Genomic DNA, 22,012 nt, shown 5'->3' on the forward strand with positions numbered 1-22,012 from the left:
AGGAAGAGGGTTGCGCCACCCACGCTTGCACCTTCGACAGCGTGGCAGCAGGCAGCTGTGTCGGCAAGGTCTGTCTCCGACGTCTTCGCATTGATCTGCAGAATTCCAGACTCTCAGATGGATCTGGTGTATCATCTAGTAATAAAATAGTGTTCCGGATTTCCTCGACTTGGCCTCTCCGAAACATCAACTGCTGTTCCGCTCGGAGACTGAGTAGTGTCTGGTTGTGCAGCGTCTGCTGCTGCTGCTGATCTGTTTCGTGTTATCAGTCTTGTTGCAACAAGGTACCCCGTGCACAGAACTTGGCCTGGACTTACACGCCATCATATCGGTGAGGTGTGTGATGGACCTATGCATCTGGTGGACTGTGAAATGTAGGTCTCGTATCTCCGCCTTGACGGCCGCGTTTGCCAATTCGTCCACACCTCTCGAGAGCCTCGTGATGTCGTTGATAATAGGCTTGAACTTGAGCTCGAAAGGATGTGTGATGGATGCGATGGCATGCCTAGCCTTGCCTTTCTTGCACCACTTTATAGCTTTGACCACGAATTCCATGATCTTGGAATAGAGCAGGGACACGGCCTCCTGCATCCGAGCCGTTGGGTAGAGGATTGAGTGTAGCTCAGTCCGCGGCAGGACGTCCGCGAGGCTAGAAATTGCTTTGCATATCTCTTTGAGAAGCTCCTCGTGATTCAAGACCGACATAAACAAAAACTTCATAGCGCCCCAAGCCAGGGCGACATATTCCGGGTGATGTTGAGCGAGGGTGTCCAAGATAGCTGTACAGTTCGAGTCAGCCGAACTTCTCGGCCTTTATGAGTAGCCCTGGGGAGTCTCCCCCCCCCCTCGCCCTTTATTTCTTTTCTTTTCGCCGCTAAATTTGTCACCTACATCCGTAGTACACTACTCTCTCAGAACAGCTCAGAAGCCATTCTTGGGCTTTGTTGCCGTTCGACCTGGCTTTATACTCCTCCAGCGCCTGCACCACCGCCTCTCGGACGTCCTGCATCGAGCTTTGCTGCCGCAGCCATGGTGTCTGGTATTCTTCGGCGGTCAGGGTTGACTTCAAGATATCGAGGGCGCTTTCGTATGCGGACCGAGCGGGATCGGATAATCTAATAACATAGGCGAGGTCAGCAGGTTCCCGGAAGATTCCCAAGCGAGAAGGAAATGTTGACCGACCGTTGTTGCGGGTCTCCACTGTACCACCCAGCATACAGCTCGTTGCTACTCAAGCCGCCGAGTTGAGGAATCGCCGCGATTGGTGCTGGAGCTGGGACAGGGGCTAGCGTCGCGAGGCCATGATCTCCTCGGGTCGTCACGGCCATCGCGGCGGTAGACCATATCTGCCACGAGAGTGCCCTCGTCACACGAGGAAAGAGGTCTGGGTGCGAGATTGCTGTAAAAGGTGCTGCCTGCTATTGATCAGGCCCGCGAGCTGCCCGCTGTCAGGCAGACTGGCTCGGTCTGACATACCACCGCTGCATGCGACCCAAGTCGGCTAGTACATCATGCAGTCACACATGAGAGGGACGACGTTGGGGCCCTTGCAAGACGAGCGATACACAGCCACAATGGCCCCTGCCCAGGTGCCTGATGGTCTCAAATGTCACCACGCGTCGCCTGTATGCAAAAAGGGAATAAAGACGCAGTCCAAGACGGCCTCGGGCATACACCTGAAAAGCTGGCATGATATAAGGACTATATGCCTATGGCCAGTGTGGCGTCACTTTTCCACGAATAGTGTAGTGGTATTATTCGTGACAAAATCCAAATGCAATATGACAACACCACTTAATGCAGTACCATCCAAGGAGACAACCCCCAAGTATGACCCCGATTCACGCCTCAGAACCCCCTCAGGAACTCCTCCAGGGTAATAGGCTTCCTCACAGCATTATTCAAACCCTCATGATACGTAACCCAGACCTTATTCTCCCCCTTGTCAGCCGCCTGCTGCGCCCCCCTCTTCTGCTGCCCGCCGTTCCCATCAACCTCAGCCAGCGGCTTCTCCACGACCACGCGCCCGAAGAAGTCCCTCTTGACAACGGCGGGCATGATCGGGAGGGCCTTGCGCCCACCAGCTGCAGCATTCTCCTTGTCGTCGTGGGGCGGCAGCAGCGCGTGGTCGTGATCGTGGTGCTGGCCCTCCGCCATGCCGGCCCGCCAGCGCGCCTGGCGCGCGGCGTTCTCGCGCTGCGCGATCGTCTTTTGTAGCTCCTGGTCCAGGACCTGGCGGACCGCGTAGCGGACCGGGATCTGTGCGGCCAGGACGTGGGCGCCTGCCGTCTCGAAGGTGGAGAGCATGTCGAGGTCACTGTTGCGGTGATATCAGCATCGTGTGTTGCGGGTAGGTAAGGCAAGGGGGTGCGGGCGAGCTTCGACTTACGGGTCCATGCGGTACACCCACTGTGTCCGGCCCGCCATCGAGGGGTTGGAGTCCTCTATCTTGCCCTTCACCAGGGCGATGCCCACTTCGGCCAGGACCTCGGCTCCTCTCTTGACCATGTTCTTCTCGGACTCGCGTCGCACGCTTGCGACTGTGCCCTTGTCGCCACTGCCGCCCACGACTACGGGCTTGACGTCCGGAGAGACCAGTCGGACTAGGTATGGCAGGAAGTCTGTCGCGATATCCTCGGGGCTCCGGAAAGCCCGCATCAAGGTGGGCGGTAGTTGGCCCTGGAGTCCTTGCAGCAGCGCGCGGTTCTGCTTTATGGTCTCGTGCGCAGTGTAGTCGGCACGAGGCCCGGTGAAGGGCAGCGGCGCTTCCTCGGCCCCAAGATCGCCTTCTGCAGCCCGCCACTGTTTGTCGTATCCTGTGTTGGCGTGTGGTCGGTGCGGGCTGGCGAAGAGGTGATGACATGCCAGGACCGGCTGGCTGAGGTAGGGCGCGAGTTCCCAGTCCTGACTGGAGTAGAGCCGTGACGAACAGTCATCATGGAAGCTGAGCCACTCGTAGGCCTCGGTCGGCTTCGAGAGATAGGAGTCGTCGTTGAACTCCCGGTTGGGATACTCGGAGAAGACGTCGGTCAGGATACGATCCACCTCGCCGCTCGTGTCCACCATTTCTCGCAGCCGTTCGATGGCATGCTTCTTCAAGTGCTCGGTGAAGCCCAGTTGGGCCTGTGGTTGTTCGTGCCGTGTCTTCTTGCTCGTGCTCACATCGGCCTGGCGGGGGAACCCGGCGCCCTCTTGGAATACACGACTGACAATCTCCTTGACGCCTCCCCGGCCGAGTCCACGGGCGCCGCCGCCGCCGTGCTGCAATTCTTGGACGATGTTCTTATCGACCCACTGGCGCGTGAGTTGCAGCGGGCCTTTCGACTGCTGGGCCTTGAGCCTGCCGGCAACCCATTCTCCTACGACCATCACCCCTCTCAGGTCGCCTTCTGCGGCACTCTCGGCGCCTTTCTTGGCATCCAGTGCATTTGACATACCCCAGGCCGATTCGCAAAGCTTCCGTGCAGCATCCTTCTCGCAAGGTATCCCTTCTTTCTCGAAGACTGCCTTCAGTCGGCCGACTACGGCGTCCACGGATGGCTTTCCTATGCGGATGATTTCTGCTAGGCCTGACTGTCGCAGAGGCCTCAGCGACGGGTGATACACATCGTTGCAGATGAGAATCAGAGGTCTCATTTGACGGAAGTCATCGCCCTTCTTTTTCTTCCGCGCCGCTGCTGCGCCTGCGGCTCCGGAGCTGTTCTTCTGGTCGGTCATGACCAGGTCGATCAAAGCTCTCACGAAACCACCCTCTCCCGAGGCCCCGGAGCCGGCTGTGACACCGTCCACTTCGTCCACCACGACACAAGCTGGGCGGGCAACCTTGATCTTGGCGCCAGGTTTTGGCTTCGCGTGCTCGACCGTCTTGACGCTTTCCGTGCCCAGACTTGTCCTGATCCGCCCCTTGACGACGTCTTTACTCCGGTCATCGCTTGCATTGATCTCGATGACCTCGTACCCAGCTTGCCGCGCGCATACATGTGCGAGTGTCGTCTTTCCTAATCCAGGCGGTCCGGTCAGCATGAGGATTTTCCTGTGTTGTCTCTCTTCCTCCTCTTGTTGCTGCGCGCCCTGTTTCCTCGCTGAAGCATGCTTCGGTCGAGCTGAGTTCGGGAAGACGATGGTGTCCCAGCGCTTCAGCCAGCGCAAGACCTGCCTGTTGGTGAGGTCGTCGCCCACCAGGTCGATGAAGTTACGCGCGCGGTACTTCTCCGTCCACAGCATGGTCTTCCTCGGCCGTCTGAGGTTCGAGGATGCGTCTTCCACTGACTCGACGACCGGTTTCGTATGACTTGGTGGCGACTTCGTCTTCGAGGCTTCTATTTCCTTGGTCGCGTCCCCCATGAGTTTGTGGATGTCGATGCCAAAGTATGCGCGCTTTGCCCGACCTTCTTTCGTCCTCGACCGCTCGGCGACCATATCCTTGTAATCGACCCTGGTCGTAGTCGTGCGCTTCAGGACACCATCGGACTTGCCCGAGCAAGTGACAAATGCATATCCATCCCTCCCAATCCGCATGGGAGCGCGGGTGTCCGCCTCTGCCTCCTTTCGACTGAACAGCCGGGCGTAGCGAGCTTCTTCCTCTTCATCCACGGCGATTGCGTCCCGCGGCTGAGCCTCTGGTGTCTGTGTGGGCACATTTTCGACTTCTGCTGGACTGATTTCCGAAGGAGTGGGGAGATTTTGCGTTTCCGTGTTGTCTGCGATTAGGTCTGAAGGCACCCTTGGATCGTTAAGCATTATTCGTTTTGGGCTTGGCTGCTGAGGGAGGTCGTCCTCCTCGTCTGAGTCCTCCATGATGAAGCCTCCTCTTGCCTTGGGCTTTGTCGGTTTCTGGTAGTCATCTCGAAAAGGTCGCTTCGGAGGAATCGCGGGTGACGAGCTCGGCGGATACGTGATTGGAGATGAAGGAGCGGCCATGATTTCGGATGCAGTAACCTGCTTGTGCGTGCTAGAATGGCAGAATTGGCGTGTGGTCTTTACGGGCGCCAATTGTGTGCGTGGGTGGCCCCAGATGGTGGCTTTGATGGAAGGTCAGAGTGGTGTGGACAGACGCGTCGGAGACGCACTTACAAGCAGGACGCGTTCCAAAATGTTGGAGACGCGACCCACTTTCCTGGCCGCCCACACATGCTAGCAACCTCGACGTCACGATATCCTAACCCTAACCTTAACACTAACCCTATAGACGACAATCATTCGCCTCCAACGTCGTCTAACTCGGCCGAGACACGCTCATCATCCGGCACCGCCATTGTATGCAACGTCAAAGGGATTATTCAACATCAGCTGGGCAAGATGCATGTGATAGTTGATCAACGAAATGCTGATCATACGTGATCCTTTACAACAACTGCCTCCTACCACCTGGGGCTGCTGCCTGTGGGGCGAAACCCCGGCCAGAGGTCAGCTCTCCACCTGCGAAACCTGCGAGCATCATCACCACAAGATGTCGTGAGATTGAGTTCCACGATGTGGAGCAAAACACATGGCAATATCCAGATGGGGAGATTCCCTCTTTCTGTGGCGCAGTCGGATCGACCGCCCGCCCTACGAGCCACGAAAAGCACCCTCGTCGCTCCAGGCTTCAGTCACGCCAAGAAGCTGACGCCACGACCTGGGGCTCCGGAATCTCACCTCATGCAAAGGATTCGCTGCAGCCACTCTGGATATAGAGCGCAGCAGTACACAGTCCGATGGAAAACCACGAGTCCGAGCGCACGGCTGCTCCCTCACGATACCTGCGCCTTGCCCTGAATTATTTCATAAAAGCCAGTCATCACTCGATGTTCACTTATGTCAATGGCATCTCAAGTGACCTCCATTTGCAGATATCAAAAACATCAGAAGCTTGTCCGTTTTGCGAGGAACAAACTCTCTTTTTCAATAACAACATCTCTGGACTCCATTTTTGAGAAAATTTAATTGAGCAACCATGGCAGCCAAGCTTTCTTTGTTGTCGCTTTGCGCCATCTTGGCCACGGCACCTATTGGCTCCTGTCAAGTTTCAGAAGAGATCATGTCCGAGACCGACAGTGTTGGATATTTTGAGATCCTCAGCGAACCAATCGACGCCAAAGACGACGCAAATGCCACGGGCATCATAAACCTCGATGGGTACAATTTGACCATCGCGGTGGTAGCCGACCTCCCCATTCCGAACTCCACAAACACCACCATGGCTACTGTCATCTCTCTCGAGATGGAACCGGCTCTCACCAACCTCACAACCTGCATCAGCGTATTCCAGAGCCTCTCAGCCAACACGACCGCCGCAGCAATTGGTCTCGAATCCCAGGATGGGTATGGCTGTGGCTCAATCTTGACGGACGAGTGCGTCTCGGACTTCGAATTGGCGGTCAGTCAGACCATCGTGGAGGACTGCAGCAACTCAATGCCATCCATCCCAGACAGCTGCAGGGATCAGTTTGGCGATGTTACTGTCAACAGTGCGCTTTGTGAGTAGCAGTCCAGCCAGCAATGTTCAAAGGGGGGAGGAAGATCGTAGCTGACAAGACATAGCTATTGAATCTGCGGATGAGCAGATCATCTGGCAGGACGGCTCAATACCCGCCCCTCCAGGCAATGAGACCCTGTGGTTGGCGGCCGCCACCAACATATGGCCCGTCTTCGTCACTCCCGTCATGGTTGGGAACAATGGGTCAACGTTCACGGCTGTGACCTCCCTCAGCTGCCTCCGACCGGACACTTTCAAGGAGGGGACGGTGAGGCCATCTGCAGCGCCGAACGGGACTGAGTCTGGCGGTGCTGGCCCGACCGGAACAGGGACTACTGCTGGCGCGACGCCCTCTCCCACCAATGCTGCATCGCAAGCTGGTCTCACGGCTGCGGCTGTTGTACTTGGGCTTATCTTCAATGCGGCCATGCTGTTCATGTGAAGAGGCGGACCTCCACAGTCATTTAAATAACCATTCCTGTCCAAATATTGCTTCATTCTGTCTCACCACTGCTTGTTCATGCTGTCAACACTAAACAATCCACCCTTGTCGTCGTCCCTTTATCACGCGAGGCAACATTGCTTTCCCCATAATCATACCATGTAACCCGCTCATGTACCCCACCGACCAAACGCCACAGGTCTGCCCAAAAGTTCAAGCTGGTCGAGTCCTGGACGCTCTCGTGCCTTCCTGTGAACAGCACAGCACAGCCCGCGTTTGCACCTGACTACTTCTGGATCATTATGAGACGGAAAGAAGTCCAATCTCGTCATCCCCGTTTGCTGACAGCAAGCCTTCAATCCCGTTACACTCCTTTCTGTAAGGGGCTGTAGTATTAGTATTGTGGCCTCGATATTTGCAAGTCTTTCGACGTTGGCCAGCACGCCTCCCAACGAAGTCTTCTCGCGTTTGTCGCCGACTTGGAAAACAGCTTATACGTTCTTTGTAAGGCTGAACCATCCAGTCAAGGCATGCGCTGCAGCTTTCAGCCAACGCTAGCCAATGCTTCAACGGCGGTCCTCGCATCATTTCTCTTGAGCAACGCAACGCCCTGAGGTCTCTAGGGGCTCATCGTTTGGCAACGTTTGTGGGAACTCGACAAATACTCGAGCCTCAACTGACTTGGTCTTCGAAAATACCCCGTGGGACGCCGTCTGCTCCACTTCTATCTGAGCCTCAGACCGTTCGGCTGTTGTCAACTCGAGACCTGCTCTTCCAGGCTCTGTTCGGAATCCCTGGGTAGCAAGGTATATTGGCTACCCGGCTGTTTGACGGGCTTCGTGGCTCTGCCGTTTGAGATATTTGTGGAGCAGTATTGGAACAGTTCTGCCAGTCTGCCAACAGCTGAGGCCGCTCTGCCATCTTCAACATTCAATTGGCGCGTTTGCATCGCTGTTGGGTTGTATGGACTCGTTTGCTGTCTTGCAGACATCCTGTGTTAGTCTGGGATCAATTGGGCACAGAGGACCCCGAGACCCATAACATCTGTTGTCTGCCAGCACATCTTCCAGGGGAGCATTCACCCAATTCAACCCTGCTCACCAGCTCGCTCGGAAAAACAGTACTTCAGTGTACCCAACGAGCACACGAGCCAGACTACTACTTGCAACAAGAGGGTGTATTCAAACCGACCCCACCCAAAGATCCCAGTGCCGCAAAGCACCCTCTCGGCAACTAGATCAAGGCAGGGTCCACTTTCTTTCTCCTCCTGCGATTGCTTCCTGTCTGTCCAGGGCAGACCTCTCCAACTCGAGGCCAGAATCACTTTTGTCTTACCTGCAAAATCTCCTCCTGGCACATAGTCAAGGCCGTTTGGTTGTCGTACATCAACGATAAAGGTAAGCTTCAACCTATTTGGCATTCCAAACACAAAAGGCGACAGCCAACAGACTTCATACAGGTGTTCATCACAATCCCATTCGTCCACCCTTGTTCTCCCAAATCCAACACACCACCAACATCACTACCGCTCAGCTCGTCCACAGCCAAAGCCCTAGGTCAAATCAACACTTGTCCTCGTTCCTTAGCGCATTAATGGTGCTGCTGCATTACACCTAGAACCAAAGAGATACACTTTGCAATCCTCAGCACAAGTCCCCGCTAACCAATAGACCAGCAACTAGATTCAGTACACCGGGTCTTAATATCCATTTAGCGCCTACTCCCAGCCTACCCTGGCAGATAGTCTTTGAACCCTCAAAGCAACCAGCATCTAGTCATCAACCCCTGTCAAGATGCCTCCTGCACAGGTCAAGTCTGAGCAGGAGGACAATGGCCAGGAGTCTCCCGGAGTGCCTGCAATCCAGCCCAACCCTGGCGGCACTACCTCCCAGGATAGCGGCACCTCTCCAGGTAAGTTCTCTGCCCCGTTTGACTATCAACATCGAAGACACCCCTGGGTACAAACGAGACTTGCTCTGTACACATGACCTGGAATGGAGTACACTGGAGCCCCTACACTGCAATTCCAATACGTGATTGGGTGCCATTCTTCACAACATCCCAGTTATCCTGATGTAGCCAGAGCTCTGGACTACGTCCCCATTGGCACCTCATCCTGTCTCTCCCAACCCCCCTGAACCCTGGCCTTCTTCTCCATAATTATCGTCCTACTCTTCCCCTTTCTCAAACCCCAGTCATCGCCTACAAGCCAGCAAGCCGATGACGCTAACTGTCGTCCCAGGCTTTGGTTTTCCCAACGTCTTGAACACTCACCCCCTTCCAGTGATTCACGAGACTGAGGAGTCTAAGTTCAACTTCCAATCTCCTGGTCTTCAAGGTACAACTCTAGGAACTCAACCATACTCCTTCTCTGATCTTGGCAACCACGACAGCAACACCCTGTCCAACCCGTTTGATGACCCATTTGTCTCTGACTGGATGTACTCCGCTCGACCCTCCAACATGAACGCCATGTCTCGCAACATGTTGCCCTCCGCCCGCATTACTCGCAGCCAGGGTCTAGGGGGCTCTGGAACCGGCGCCAGGCGTCCGTCCCAACCGCAAGGCCAGACGGGCATCGCCACGAACCAGGCTGTGACTCGGGCAGCTCCTGATGGCATGGCAGGGATCCAGGGCCAGGCTTCCAACCAGGGTCAATTTCCCACCGTCGACCTCACGGGTATGGACTACGCGATCGGAAGCCCTAACTCCATGGGCCTTTACGGTGGTACCATGAACTCCATCCTCAACCCAAACGCCTTCATGTCGAGCGGCTACGATCCTTTCTCCACCACCGGCGGAGACGCACAGCAGACCCCACAGGGCCAGGGTACCACGGACATGAGCCAGATCCCCAAGTTCGACCCTGAGCTGCTCTCCGCCAGCCCGGACTTCATGAGTCCCGTCCAGTACGACAGCTTCGGAGAGGACGAGCAAGAGACCAAACCCGACCCCCGCCGCCTCCAAGCCGCCGAGGGCACTCCGACCCGCGCCCCGCGAGCCCGGCGAGCCCCGCGGACCCCAATGGCTCCAGCCAACATGTCCCCCGCCCCGGCGACCCCCAACGTCAACAGCCCAGGAGGCAGCGCCGTCGGGGCCCCGAGCAGCGGCGGCGGCGCCAGCGCCAGCGCCAGCGGCAACAACAGCACCGCCCGCCCCAGCCGCCCAGCGCACCAGGCGCACGTGCCCCCGAACCGGATCGCAGAGGCCGGCCCGGTGCCCCACCCGGACCCGGAGTTCCGGCCCTACGGCACGAACCACTGGCACGTGTTCCTGACGGAGCCGACGCTGCTCAAGTACCTGTCGAGCACGGAGATCAAGGACATCCGCGAGCACTGCTTCGGCATGGCGGGCAGGGCGACAGCGGCCAGCGGCGGGGGCGGGGGCGGGGGCGAGGGCGGCGACGACCAGCCGCTGCTGGTGCACGTCCCCGTGGCCGAGGGGTCCGCCTACACGACCGCCGACGCGCAGGCCGTCTGGAAGCACTGCGACGCCTACATCCGCCGCCGCGGCCAGGTGCGCAACAACCAGGCGGCGCGGCGCAGCCGCATGCGCAAGGACGCCGAGACGCGGTACTGGAAGGCGCTGGCGCTGCAGTTTGGCGCGCCCGACCACGACTTTGACTGGGGGCTTGTCGACGAGGAGGGGAACCTCCCTGCTAATATTCGCGCGCCGTCTGTCTCTGGTCCTACCCGCGCTGGTGGTGGTACTTCTGCGGAGGGCGGTGGTGGTCCGGCTACGCAGACCCGGGCGAGGGCGAGGGTCCAGATGGCGCTGGCCCAGCAGCAGCAGCTTGGTGGTGGTGATGGCGGTCTGGGTCAGGGCCAGCAGGGTGGTGGCGGCAGCGGCCAGGGGGGACAACAGCAGCAACAGGCGGCGAACCGACGCGCATCTTCTTCCTCCGTTGTTGCGGCCAGTCCTGGCTTCGACTTCAACCAGCCGCTCGGCTTCGACGAGGACGACAAGGCCAACGTCGGCAACTTCGACCCCTTCACCGGCGAGTTCTGATTTCCCAAGGTTGTCAAGTCGAGCCCGGAAGAAGGTTTACTGGGCCTATGACGCTTACGAGAGGGCGGGGCATCACGGCGAGTGAGGATTGCCTTGAGAGGTATGACAAGATTCACACGATGAGGATTGACTTTTTTTTTGGAAGGAGGACCCGGACCGATGTCTATATCTGCATTATTCGCTACCCCCGTCACAGCGGCGCGGCAGTCAACACTGAACAGGATGAGGTTCCAGGACTGACGGCGCAGGGGGAGAGATGATCGGTCTGTTATTTCTTTTATTTGATGATGAAAGGGGGGATATTCCGTCTGGTCGGGTCTGTTTCTTTTTTTTCATGAGGTCGAGACAGGCCTCATTGCTCATGAGCAGGCGTTGGGGCATGCATCACAGGCGTATTGGAAGGGATGGATGATACCCACTACGCGATGCATTTGATGTCGACAAGGTAAAAAAAAAGGGGGGGAAGAAAAACAAAAAAAAGGGGGACAGGAAGTACGGTACCAAGCTTCCAGAGGGGGGCAGTCGTCACCAGAGTCTGTCAGTCATTCGCTTTTTCATAAACCCAATATATTTAGGAAACTCAATGGTTGTGTGCCCGGTGAATCCGTAGGTGTTGTGTGCCTCGGATTACGTGGTTACGGTTGATCGACGGCCTCACGACTGCCTCTCGTGCTGTATTCTGCAACATGATCATGTTGGATGCTGGCGATACCAATGGTTCTTAGTCACGGACGTTGCTGGCTCCGGAATTTCCAGAACCACTGGAACCTTTAGATCGATGGCAGATGGAGTGCCTAAGCATTCTTCTCCATTCCGCCCTCCTCACCATCCCATTCTTACCGAGATCAACTTGATAAGGAGACGCCCCACGTGGCCGTGCCCCTAAGCTAAGTCGATGAACGTTCACGCAAGTATGCGGACGCCAAGGTGATGCTGCCTGTCTCAAACACTGGGCACTCAAGCCATGGAAGTGAACTCGATCCTGACACTGGTATAATTCAGGTCCACCTGTGCAAGATACACAGCAGTAGCAGGAGACATTGCTTCGCAGCGTGATAGATTCTTCCTGCAGGTATCCATCGGTCCAGGAGCCCCCCCCCCCTTGATAGAGAGGTTCCGGACGCATGGAAGGCATCCAAAACACACCCAACACACAATATCTAGAAGTCTTTGCCGTCTGTCTAGCCCCGAGAGAACAACACACACGCACACATCCAGGAGCGCCATGCCCAGAAACACACCCCAAGGCCCCCCCCCCCTTCCTCACAAGACCACCAACCTACCGCTCATGCACCAGCCTCCCCTTGACCCAGACCTTGCTCGTATTCCGATCATCCCCATTAAACAACCACTTGGCCACCATCTCCTCCCAGCTCTCCCACCCAAACACGTCCACGTTGCCCAGGTCCCCACCACCTACACCACCACCATCCCCACCGTCACCGTCCTCCCCCACAACACCAAGCGCAACAAGCTGCGCATCCCACTGCATCCCGACCTCGAACCCCCCAACAACCCCCTCGAGCCCGACGCACCGCGCCCCGCCCACGGTGGCGAGGTGCAGCACCTCCTCGACGCTCAGCTTGGCCGCCTCGTCCCCGGCCATGGCGACGTGCCGCGACACCAGCAGCGCCTGCCGCGCCGCCTCCAGCACGGACGGGCTGTACCCCCCGCTGACGTCCGTCCCGAGCCCGACGTCCACGCCGCGGCCCAGCAGCCACCGCACCCGCGCCGCGCCCGACGTGATGGCGCTGTTGCTGCACGGGCAGTGGCTGACCTTGGCGCCCCGCGCCGCGACGAGCGCGACCTCCGCCTCGGACAGGTGGACCGCGTGCGCGAGGACCGTCCCTGGCCCGAGCAGCCCGAACGCGTCGTACACCCCCGCGTACCCCTTTCCCGCGGCGGTCTCGGCCGGGAACAGCGCCGCGACGAGGCCCACCTCGCCGGCGTTCTCGCTCACGTGCGTCTGCACCGCCAGGTCCTCGTCCGCCGCCAGCCTCCCCAGCGCGGCCATGCTCGCCGCCGTGCAGCTGGGCGCGAACCGCGGCGTGACGGCGGGGCGGACCAGCTCCCCCCGCGGGTCGGCACGGCGCACGTGCTCGACGCACTCGCGCGTCCGCGCCAGCCCCTGCGCGGCGTCCTCGTCGCGGTACCAGGGCGGGCACGTGGCGGGCTCGTCCATGCACACGCGGCCGACGAGGGCGCGCTGGCCCCGCGACAGGCAGAGGTCCGCGAGGAGGTTCGTGGCCGCCGGGTCGAGGGCGGCGAAGTAGGCGGCGCAGGTGGTCCCGTGGGCGAGGGTGCGGCCGACGCAGCGGGCAAAGACGCGGCGGGCCTTGGACGGGTCGGCGCCGAGGGAGGCCTCGAGGGGGAAGGTGTAGGTGGTGAGCCAGTCGAGGAGGGTCGACTTGCCGAAGATGCCTGCGTTGGGGTACTGCGAGGCGTGGATGTGCGTGTCTATGAAGCCCGGGAAGAAGAACCTGACGGGTGTTGGTGTTGGTAATGAGGAGCCATCACCAGGGGTAGACGCAGGCGACGGCGACGGCGGCGACGTGTCGTGTATCCTACACTCGGCGGCGCTCCACCCCAGCCGGTCCAGGGTCTCGTCCAGCGCGCGGGTGAGGTTGTCGCGCCCCCTCTCGACGGCGACGATCGTCCCCGTGCCGCCCTCGACGAAGACGGCCGTGTTGTGCAGGTACTCGAGCTCATCGAGGGTCTTGGAGTGGATGAAGGTGCCGATGAAGACCTGGTTGGGAGGGGGAGGAGGGGACGAGGATGGGGCACTCATATCTAAGCAAGTAAGTACCTAGGTATTTATTTTGAGTGGGTGGTTGGTTGGTGTACTCCGTAGTAGTACCTGGGGCCGAGGAGAAAGAGCCTATGAGTGGTGGGTGAGATACTGTATGTAGGTGTATGTAGGTGTGGTTCCTCTGGTTCGGCAGAATGCAGCCAGTCGGCCAGCACAGCAGGAAGCGTAGGTTTGTTTGGGGTCGTGCTGTCTTGCTGTCTTGCTTGCCTGCATGGGCGCACGCACGGCTGCGGGGGTCCAACTTATCCAACTGACAGCTTGCCTGTGCCAGTAGTAGGTTTGTAACACCTGGCTTACCCGTGCTTCTTTGTTTCTCGTCGAGCCAAGCTGTCAGTAGGGCGCCCGCTATCTTATCACGCGTGGCACAACCGACGTCTCCCGCGTGTCCCTTCAACGACAGATGCTCGCCAGCTCGGGTGTGTTTGGGGGGTGCAAGATTGTATGCACGTCGACACGGTATGCAATGTTCGGGCCAGTCTCAGCAATGTGACAGCTTGGTAACATACGGATGTCTAAGACGTCTCTACTTTATTTCCGACTCGATCAGGACCATACACCTGTCTAATAAATGCATCCGCAGTAAAATAGCCTTCCCGCAAAAACACGGCCAACGCCGGCGCCCGCCCCTCGGCTCAAACGGATCCCGGAAAACGGCCTGTCCCATGTCATCTTATCAGTGTCGGACCCACCCCATCACTAACACCCATTATTATCTCATCACCACATATCCTTCCCCCTAATGCAATCCATGCCTGCATCGAGCCTCGGCCTTTTAACAAAATCTCGCCCTAAGAGAGGGCTAGCCGCCCGCCGTCATTCCAGTGCCGCCGCACTCACTCAGTCTACTCCGCGTGCACACCGTTGGTGCCGTTGATCCCGTTGCTGCCATTAACAGCCGTGGCGCCGTTGACACCCTCGACCGGTCCGGTGCCATCACCTTGGTACGAATCCCAGTTCGCCAGCACGTTGGCAATGCGGGGCGAATTGGTCAGCTTGTACACGTCCTCAAAGTACTCCTTGGTCAGGGCAAATGGCTTGGCCGTGACGTTGGGGATGTACTTGCCCACCAGCTTCGACGGGTCGATGGTGGTCTTGTTGATCTTCTTGAGCAGGAAGGACCGGAAGGGCTTGACACCGCTGCGCAGGAAGGTCGAGTGGAATGGCACGTCGATGCCCTTGAGCGGGATCGTGGCGAATCCCCTCTCGAGCTCCAGCGGCTTGGGCTTCTTCTCCGTCTGCGATGCACCCTCCTGGATGATCTGCACCAGGTGGCCCTTCACCTCATCGATCGACATCTCGCCCATCATCTTCTCGATGTTGATCTTCTGCACCTTGAGGTAGTTGCACACAAATCCTAGCGTGTCCAGGGCACGGAGGTCACCAGCACACACGTACTGCATGTTGGCGATGTTGAAGTTGACAATCTCCAGCAGCCAGCCAGTCGCCTCGGCAACATTGGCAACAACGAAACGCAGGGCGTCCTCGTTGAACGTGTTGGAGATACGGCTGGGGTTGACAGCGCACATGGAGTAGTTGGAGCGGCCCGAGGCATCACGCTCCACAGCGACCTGCATCGTCAGACCACGGTAGAAGACGACCGATACCAGGGACTCGATTGGCATGACCTCGGCCAGCGCCGCGAGGGCGCTGTACTCGCCCAGGGAGTGTCCGGCAAAGGTGTTGTCGCGGGGAACAAGACCCTTGGCCTTCATGTCCTCGAAGGATGCCTTCTCCATCAGTGTCAGGGCAGGCTGTGTGAACTGGGTGGCCGACAGAAGACCGCTGGGCGACTTGTACGTGTAAGATGGGGTGCTCTCGTTGATCTCCTTGAAGATACGCTCAGACTTGATGGTGCCGTCTGCTGCCACCGTCTCGAAGGTCATCGCCATGTAGTTGGCCCGGATGGCCTTTCCACGCGGGCCACCAAAGTGGATCGTGAGCTCCTTGGGGTTGTTCTTCACGATGTTGGTGATGGCGAAGCCTAGGGCCGTTAGCATGCGATGATCCAGTGATCGGGGGACCGAGGATTAGAAACTTACCATAAGTGTCCATGAGGTACTTGTCCGCGCGGTCCCAGACTTCCTTGGCCACGTCACTGCTGTTGTACAGATCCATACCCATGCCCTGCTCCTGGGAGCCTTGGCCGGTGAAGACGTAGGCGGTCACAGGCTGCTCGACCTCGGCCTCACCAAGGAGGACCTTCTCCTCGGTCTCCTTGTTGCTGGCCTCGACCTTGACGATCTTGCGTCCAGCCACCATGCCCACATGCTGCATCTTGACCTGGATCTCATCGTTGGGCAGCACCATGCCAACGAGGGAGGCGTGGAAGCTTCGGACACGGCCCACGTTGTTCTCGGCTGCCCAGGTCTCTACCAGACTTCGCACAGCAGCGCTGGAGTACATGCCGTGTGTGATGGTGCCAGGCAGGTTGGCATAGGTGGCGAAGACTCGCGAGACGTGGATGGGGTTGTAGTCACCAGACACACGAGCATATCCCTCGTTGGACGCTGGGGCTCTGAGCTGCAGAGGGGTCTTACCGCTGAGAGGAATCGGGTTCTCGAACATGACGGGCTGCTCGATAGATGCGCCATTGCGCTGCAGATAGTCGATGACTGGGTTGCCATGCGACACGCCCGAGGAATAGTCAACAGATGCAACCTGCACGATCTCCTTTGTCGGGAGCTCAAGGACAACCTGGCCGCGGGTCTCGACGCTGCTGTAGGTGGTCTTGGTCTTGTAACGCACGAGGGACTCCAGACGGAAAATCAGGACCTTGCCGAGCAGGTCCAGGTTAAGGGCCTTGTCATCGACCTGGAACCACTCCTTGGACTTCAGCACAGCGACATCCTTGGGAGTAGCAAGGTGCATCTGCATCGGCGTCTCGGTCTTGCGCTGGAAGGTGTTCTCGAAATCGGTGTAGTTACCACGGTACAAGAACTGAGATGTCACCTCCATGACGTCCTCACCGTCACGCTCGATGGTGCCGCAGACCTCGACCATCTTCCCAGACTCCTGGTTAATCACAGCATTAACGCGAGCAGTGGTCGTAAGCTGGTCGCCCTTCTTGAGAGGTTCGGCGCCAGGCAACATGCGGAACTCGTTCGAAAGGTGGACAAGCTTCAGCAAGTCACCGTCGATGGTGCGGGGGAAGATGGGCTTGGTGATAGCCTTCCAGCCGACGACAATGGCGAAGTCCATTGGCGCATACATGATCTTGCCTGGTCGGTCAATGAAAGCCTCGCCGTGGTTGCCGACAGCATGAGCGAAGTCGTTGATGGCCTCGCTGGTGACGGTTGCCTTGCCACCATCGAACCTGCCAGTAACAAGGGCGTCGAGGTCCAACTTCTCGTCGCCGAACCACGCTCGCCAGTAGAACTCCTTGATGCGGTCATTGCGTCCCTCCATGACTTCGTGGATGGGTGCGTAACCAGCCTCAGGGTGGTAGATGAACTCGAGAGGTAGCGAGACGGGTTTGCCGAGGGCCGTGGTGTCCTTAACCATGTTGACGACAATCTTGTTGTTTGCCTCCATCTTGACCTCAATGACGTTCACATACTGGTTGTGGCGGGGCTGCTCCTTGACAACAATGGTCGTCTTCTCCGGAGTGTTGGGGTACAGGATCTCAACATACAATCCCCGAGCTGGCGCAAAGATGCGCTTCATGGGGTTCGTCTGGTACTTCCGGCCTTGGACAACGACCTCAGACAGGAGCAGAGCATGTCGCCAAGAACGCTTGGGCCCGGCGAGAAGCGCAAGCCAGTCCTCGATCGAAGGCAGGACTGCCGTGGGAGAGTTCGACACGCGGTATGTGTTCTTGTTGTTATCATATGACACAGTAACACCCTCGGAGTCGATAGGAATCTCGGAGTCAACGAGCTTGCCACCGAAGTACTCAACGACAGGGATCTTGGTCTCGTCATTACCGTACATGTCGCGGGTCAGGTAGCTGATGTGGCCATTGTGGATGCCGTCGAGGATCGACTTGATAGGCTCGTCGGCAACCTTGGAGTACTTGACCGCGGTAGGTCCTTGCAGGATACACGTCCGGCCGACGTCTTGATCCATGACGGCATCCAAGTCCTCGGACTGCCAGAGAGAATCCTTCTTGAAGTAGAACTCGAAGTTATCGTCGAAGACTGGCACGAAGGTGACTGGCTTCTGGAAGGGGTTCATGCACAGGTTCAGGAAGTACTGGACATCCTGGGCGTTGATGATCTGCTTGTCGGCCTCAGGGTAGTGCGACAGGATCTTCTCGACAGCAGAGTACGGCTCGGCCAGCTCGGAGTAGCTCTGCAGAAGCGAGGGTTTGCCTGGTGTAGACGTGAAGCGCTCCTCCACACGGTGGATGAAGTCTCCGGTCATCTTGGTGAAGGTGGGATCGATCCAGCGAGATTGGTGCTTCACGTACAGCAGCTCGACCAGTCTGCGCACGACCTCACCGTAGGTCATGTCGTCGAGATCGACCGCCTCACCAGCCGCGTTCTTGCCGAACCAGACTTTCTGGAAGTCCTCATTGAGCTTCTTGATGATGTAAGAGCGGTTCTTCTTGAGTTCGGGGACCCGCTTCTCCTTGGGCAGAGTGAAGATCCTCTTGTCCATCTCAGCCCAGAACCTAACACCACGGGTGGCAAGCTTGTGGATGGGCTCGCCCATCTCAGAGCGGACCGTGAGAACACCACCGGTGGGTTTCTCGTATGTCTTCTCCCACTCGCTGTCCTCAACACCTTCGGCTTCAACAATGGCCTTCTTGGCGTCAGGGCTCGTCTTCGCCTCCTTGGCCACCATCATTCTGCTACCAAAGAGACATCCATCGTAGGGCATCGGGGGGTAGCCAAACTTCTTTGACCACTCTCCGGTGATGTAAGGGTAAGTGTCTTCGGCACCGCCGAAGCCACTGCCCGCAACGAGGATGATGTTCTCCTGGCGACGAATCCTGCCATACATCTGCAGGATGGGGTGGTGGAAGTCCTCAAACGAGTGGTGACCACCGCCACGACCACCGGTCCACTGAAGCATCACAGGGAATGTGGGGTTTGCCTTCGCGATGTTGATGACGGCCTGGATGGCTTCAGAAGAGCCAGGCTTGAAGGAAATGTGCTTCAGACCCAGAGTCTCAATGTACTCTTGAGCAACCTCGATGGAAGGGACACCAGCCCCAATTGTAAGACCCTCAATTGGCACACCCTCGGCACGCAACTTGCCGAGCATGGGGATCTGCCAGGCCATGGCTCTTGGGTTCACGTAAATGAGGTTGACGCCAATACCGCGACCAGCAGGGATGGCCCCCTCGATTTTGCGGAGCGCCGCAGTCATCATGCCGGGGTCGAAGTAACCACCTCCGGCCAGCTCAATGTGGTATCCAGCCTGCATCGTGGCAGCCACGAAGTCCCATGGCACCGTACAGGGAGTCATACCGGCAACCATGACCGGGGGAATGCCCAACAGCCTGCTCATCTTTGTGTCCACAAAGGTCTGGCCGTTGGAGTTCTTGATCAGCCTTGGGCCGTACTCTTTAACCCAGTCGATGGCATACTTGACAGCATGCTCCTCGTCACGGTCAAAGATCTCGGGCTTGTAGCCGACGTCGTTGGCTGAGCCGCTGACGGTGCCAGCAAGAATGACGCGGACACCGCTGCCCTCCTTGTTACGGCTGGTGAGGATGCCGAGGCCAGAAACACCACCCGGGCCGAAATCCAGCACGTGTGTCGCGTTCTCGAAGACTGTCGCCTTCTCCCAGTTCACGGTATCGCGCGTGATCAGGCGAATCAATGTTGGCACGACGTTGCCCTTGACTTCCTCGCGAATGTCCTTGCCAGTGTTGGTGTCGTAGACGGGGATTGCGAGGGACGCGGCGTCGATCTTGATATCCTTGAGGTCTTCATCGATCAGAGCGGTTGCCTCGGCCAGGTACTTGCTGTGGAATGGAGCAGTGATGGGCAGGAAGCGGTTGACAAATCGAACCTTCCGCTGCGTGTGCGGAATCCGCGTCTGGTCGAGACCCGTAGGGGCCTTTACTTTCCGGAGCTGCAGGTTGAGACCGTACAAGGACATGGGAGGTCCAGTCACGACCATGTTACGCGGGCTGTTGATAAGAGAAATGGCGATGTGTCGGTCGGCGGGCAGGTACTTGTTTGTGGCATCGATGTGCGTCTGGACCTGCTCTTGCGAGAGGTCACGGATGCTCAGCATGGGCGTGGGGGTTCCCTCGCCGTTCTCGATCGAGTCCTGCAGGACCGAAGGAGTCATGGAGGTTCGGGGGAAAGTCTGCTGGCTGCGAGCTCCGATCCAGAACAGGATCGAGAGCGAAGACCTGACGATTTCAGGCCAGGTCTCCCAGGAGTCGGCCGCGGCAGTGGCAGCTGCCATGACGACACCTTGAGAGTGACCAGTGGTGCCACTGATGCGCTCCCGCAGAGTGCCTGGGTGTATTCCGAGGGCCTTGCAGGTGACCTCGTAGTGCGCCAGCTGCACAAGTCCGATCAACGGGAAGCTCACAGGAGCGGTGATCAGGTAGTCGACGTCCGGGGTGGCTTCTGGGTTTTGCAGCCAGCTCATGATGTCCAGGCCCTTGGTGAAGAGCTTCTCGGCGGCAGGGTTGTTGGCGAGGGTCTGCAGCTGCTCTGCGGCAGTCATGATGAGCTCGCCGACGAAGGATGGGTAGGTCTGCCACAGCTCCCGCAGCTCCTCGAAGTACTCCTCGATGTTGCCCTGGCCACCAAAAATGTTGTAGATGGAGGCATCTCCTTCCTCAGATGCGCGGAAGAGGGCAGACTGGTGGGGGCGGACGGCCCTGTTCAGGACCGACCTGGAAGCGTAGTAGCTTCGGAGGACTTCTGACTTCTTTGCGTCGATGCCAGGCAGGGTGGAAACCAAAGCGTGGACATCGTTACCGCGGAGGAAGGCACGCTCGAACTCGTTGAGGATCAGCTTGAGCACATCCTCGTAGGAGCCCTGGGAGTCGTCCTCGCCCTTCTCGACCTCCTGGGCAATGAAGCCCATGTACCTGGCGACGAGCTCAGGGGTGGACGATGGCTCGTCATCCTGGGCGAGCTCGTCGGTTGGTGGTGGGAGACTCGCACTGAAGCGGTCTTTTAGTTGTAGGGCGTGGAAGTGGAGGCTTGTAGGGATGAGGAAAGAGGTTTCGAGAGTGCCGTGCGAGACGGTCAGAGGTCGGAGGGAGGCAGAAGACCGAGGGGTCGACACGCCCGTCTGAGCGCCAGTACCGGTGCCGTACATGGTGGAAAAGGGGTATCGTCTATGAACTCTACGGATATCTCGAGGAAACGGTCAGCACAAGCCCGTCGATTTGGAGAAGCGCCAGCGCCAGCGCCAGCGCCAGGGACGGACAGCTTACAACTTGCGTATCTTCGTCTCGAGAATACTCGAAATACTCAGTCAAGAGCAGCGAGTGCAAAACTCTATCGCGGTGGAAACACAGTGGAAAGAAGGCTGGAGGCCACACGAAGCGAAGATGTTGGCGCACTGGAGTTGGGGCCGAAGAGGAAGAGTGCGGATGGTGGTAGTGGGAGGAGTAAGAGAGGAGCGGGAAGGTGGTAGAGGACGATGAATAGATCAAGTGTGCAAGGAGTCTATGGTGGTTGCAACTTGGACGAGCGGGGAGGGCAGGGTCCAAAGTTATCGATTGGGGGGAGGGAGGGAATGAGGAAGCTACGAGGAGGGTGCCCGAGGCCGATGTGGTTGATGCTCGTCGACTTCTTTTCTTTTTCTGCGGCAGGGCTGCTCCAACCAACAGCGGCTGCTCTCAAGGACAAGCGGAGCGATCAATAATGCCGGGGGCGTTCAAAACCAGTTCCCTTGGTCCTTGCTAGCCTTGCAGGACCGACTGCACAGCACATCAAATCAAGACGGGCTGGATGGGAGGGTATGTTGAACCAATCCACCGATTTCAATTTCGATTCCCAACAAACTTGTCCTGGCCGTGGCTGTCCTGCCTGCGTGCAGGGGTGCCTGCATTTTTGCCAAGGGGGGTCGACTGGCCGCGGGGGACCCTAGCCCCACGCGAACTTTTTTTGCCGTGTTCCTGCCTGCCCTCTGCACCAAAGAACACCAGGGGCCCCTCCTTCCTGGGGCGTCATTTCTAGAAGCCGTGGCAGCACTGGGCAGCAACATCGTCGTCACTCAAGTCTGTTGCAACAGCCAAATTCAGCTTGTTGTCCATCATATATGAACATACTGAAATGCTCAAATACTCAGATATGCAGAACAAGTCTAAAGCAAATGCACGGCTTGCCCTCGACAAGAGAAGAATCAACCGGACCGCGTGGACAGCTCCCGT

The 22,012-nt window shown here is 58.0% G+C and overlaps 5 protein-coding genes across 5 annotated transcripts; 2 read left to right on the forward strand and 3 right to left on the reverse strand.

Moving 5' to 3' along the window:
- Nucleotides 1–1,730: 1,730 nt before the first annotated feature.
- On the reverse strand, nt 1,731–5,057 carry KVR01_002704 (uncharacterized protein). Its single transcript, XM_044783754.1, has 2 exons — nt 2,390–5,057; nt 1,731–2,317 (listed from the first exon to the last, which is right to left on the reverse strand). Exons 1-2 carry the CDS (start codon nt 4,918–4,920, stop codon nt 1,849–1,851), a joined length of 3,000 nt encoding a protein of 999 aa, XP_044647719.1. The 5' UTR covers nt 4,921–5,057; the 3' UTR covers nt 1,731–1,848.
- A 173-nt stretch (nt 5,058–5,230) lies between these two features.
- On the forward strand, nt 5,231–7,027 carry KVR01_002364 (uncharacterized protein). Its single transcript, XM_044787773.1, has 2 exons — nt 5,231–6,458; nt 6,523–7,027. Exons 1-2 carry the CDS (start codon nt 5,936–5,938, stop codon nt 6,897–6,899), a joined length of 900 nt encoding a protein of 299 aa, XP_044647379.1. The 5' UTR covers nt 5,231–5,935; the 3' UTR covers nt 6,900–7,027.
- Nucleotides 7,028–8,279: 1,252 nt separating this feature from the next.
- KVR01_003177 (uncharacterized protein) lies at nt 8,280–11,121 on the forward strand. The gene is made up of 3 exons (XM_044784719.1): nt 8,280–8,296; nt 8,575–8,810; nt 9,142–11,121. Exons 2-3 carry the CDS (start codon nt 8,693–8,695, stop codon nt 10,905–10,907), a joined length of 1,884 nt encoding a protein of 627 aa, XP_044648192.1. The 5' UTR covers nt 8,280–8,296; nt 8,575–8,692; the 3' UTR covers nt 10,908–11,121.
- Nucleotides 11,122–12,186: 1,065 nt separating this feature from the next.
- Nucleotides 12,187–13,695, reverse strand: KVR01_002975 (guanine deaminase; the record flags this gene model as incomplete). The annotated part of the gene is made up of 2 exons (XM_044794573.1): nt 12,187–12,323; nt 12,345–13,695. The coding sequence occupies 2 exons, from the start codon at nt 13,693–13,695 to the stop codon at nt 12,187–12,189; spliced, it is 1,488 nt and encodes a 495-aa protein (XP_044647990.1).
- An 863-nt stretch (nt 13,696–14,558) lies between these two features.
- KVR01_002185 (tetrafunctional fatty acid synthase subunit FAS1) lies at nt 14,559–20,952 on the reverse strand (the record flags this gene model as incomplete). Its single annotated transcript, XM_044783337.1, has 2 exons — nt 14,559–15,697; nt 15,756–20,952. The coding sequence occupies 2 exons, from the start codon at nt 20,950–20,952 to the stop codon at nt 14,559–14,561; spliced, it is 6,336 nt and encodes a 2,111-aa protein (XP_044647200.1).
- Nucleotides 20,953–22,012: the final 1,060 nt, after the last annotated feature.

This window comes from Diaporthe batatas, assembly GCF_019321695.1.
Source record: "Diaporthe batatas strain CRI 302-4 chromosome Unknown Contig00003, whole genome shotgun sequence".
Lineage (NCBI taxonomy): Eukaryota > Fungi > Ascomycota > Sordariomycetes > Diaporthales > Diaporthaceae > Diaporthe > Diaporthe batatas.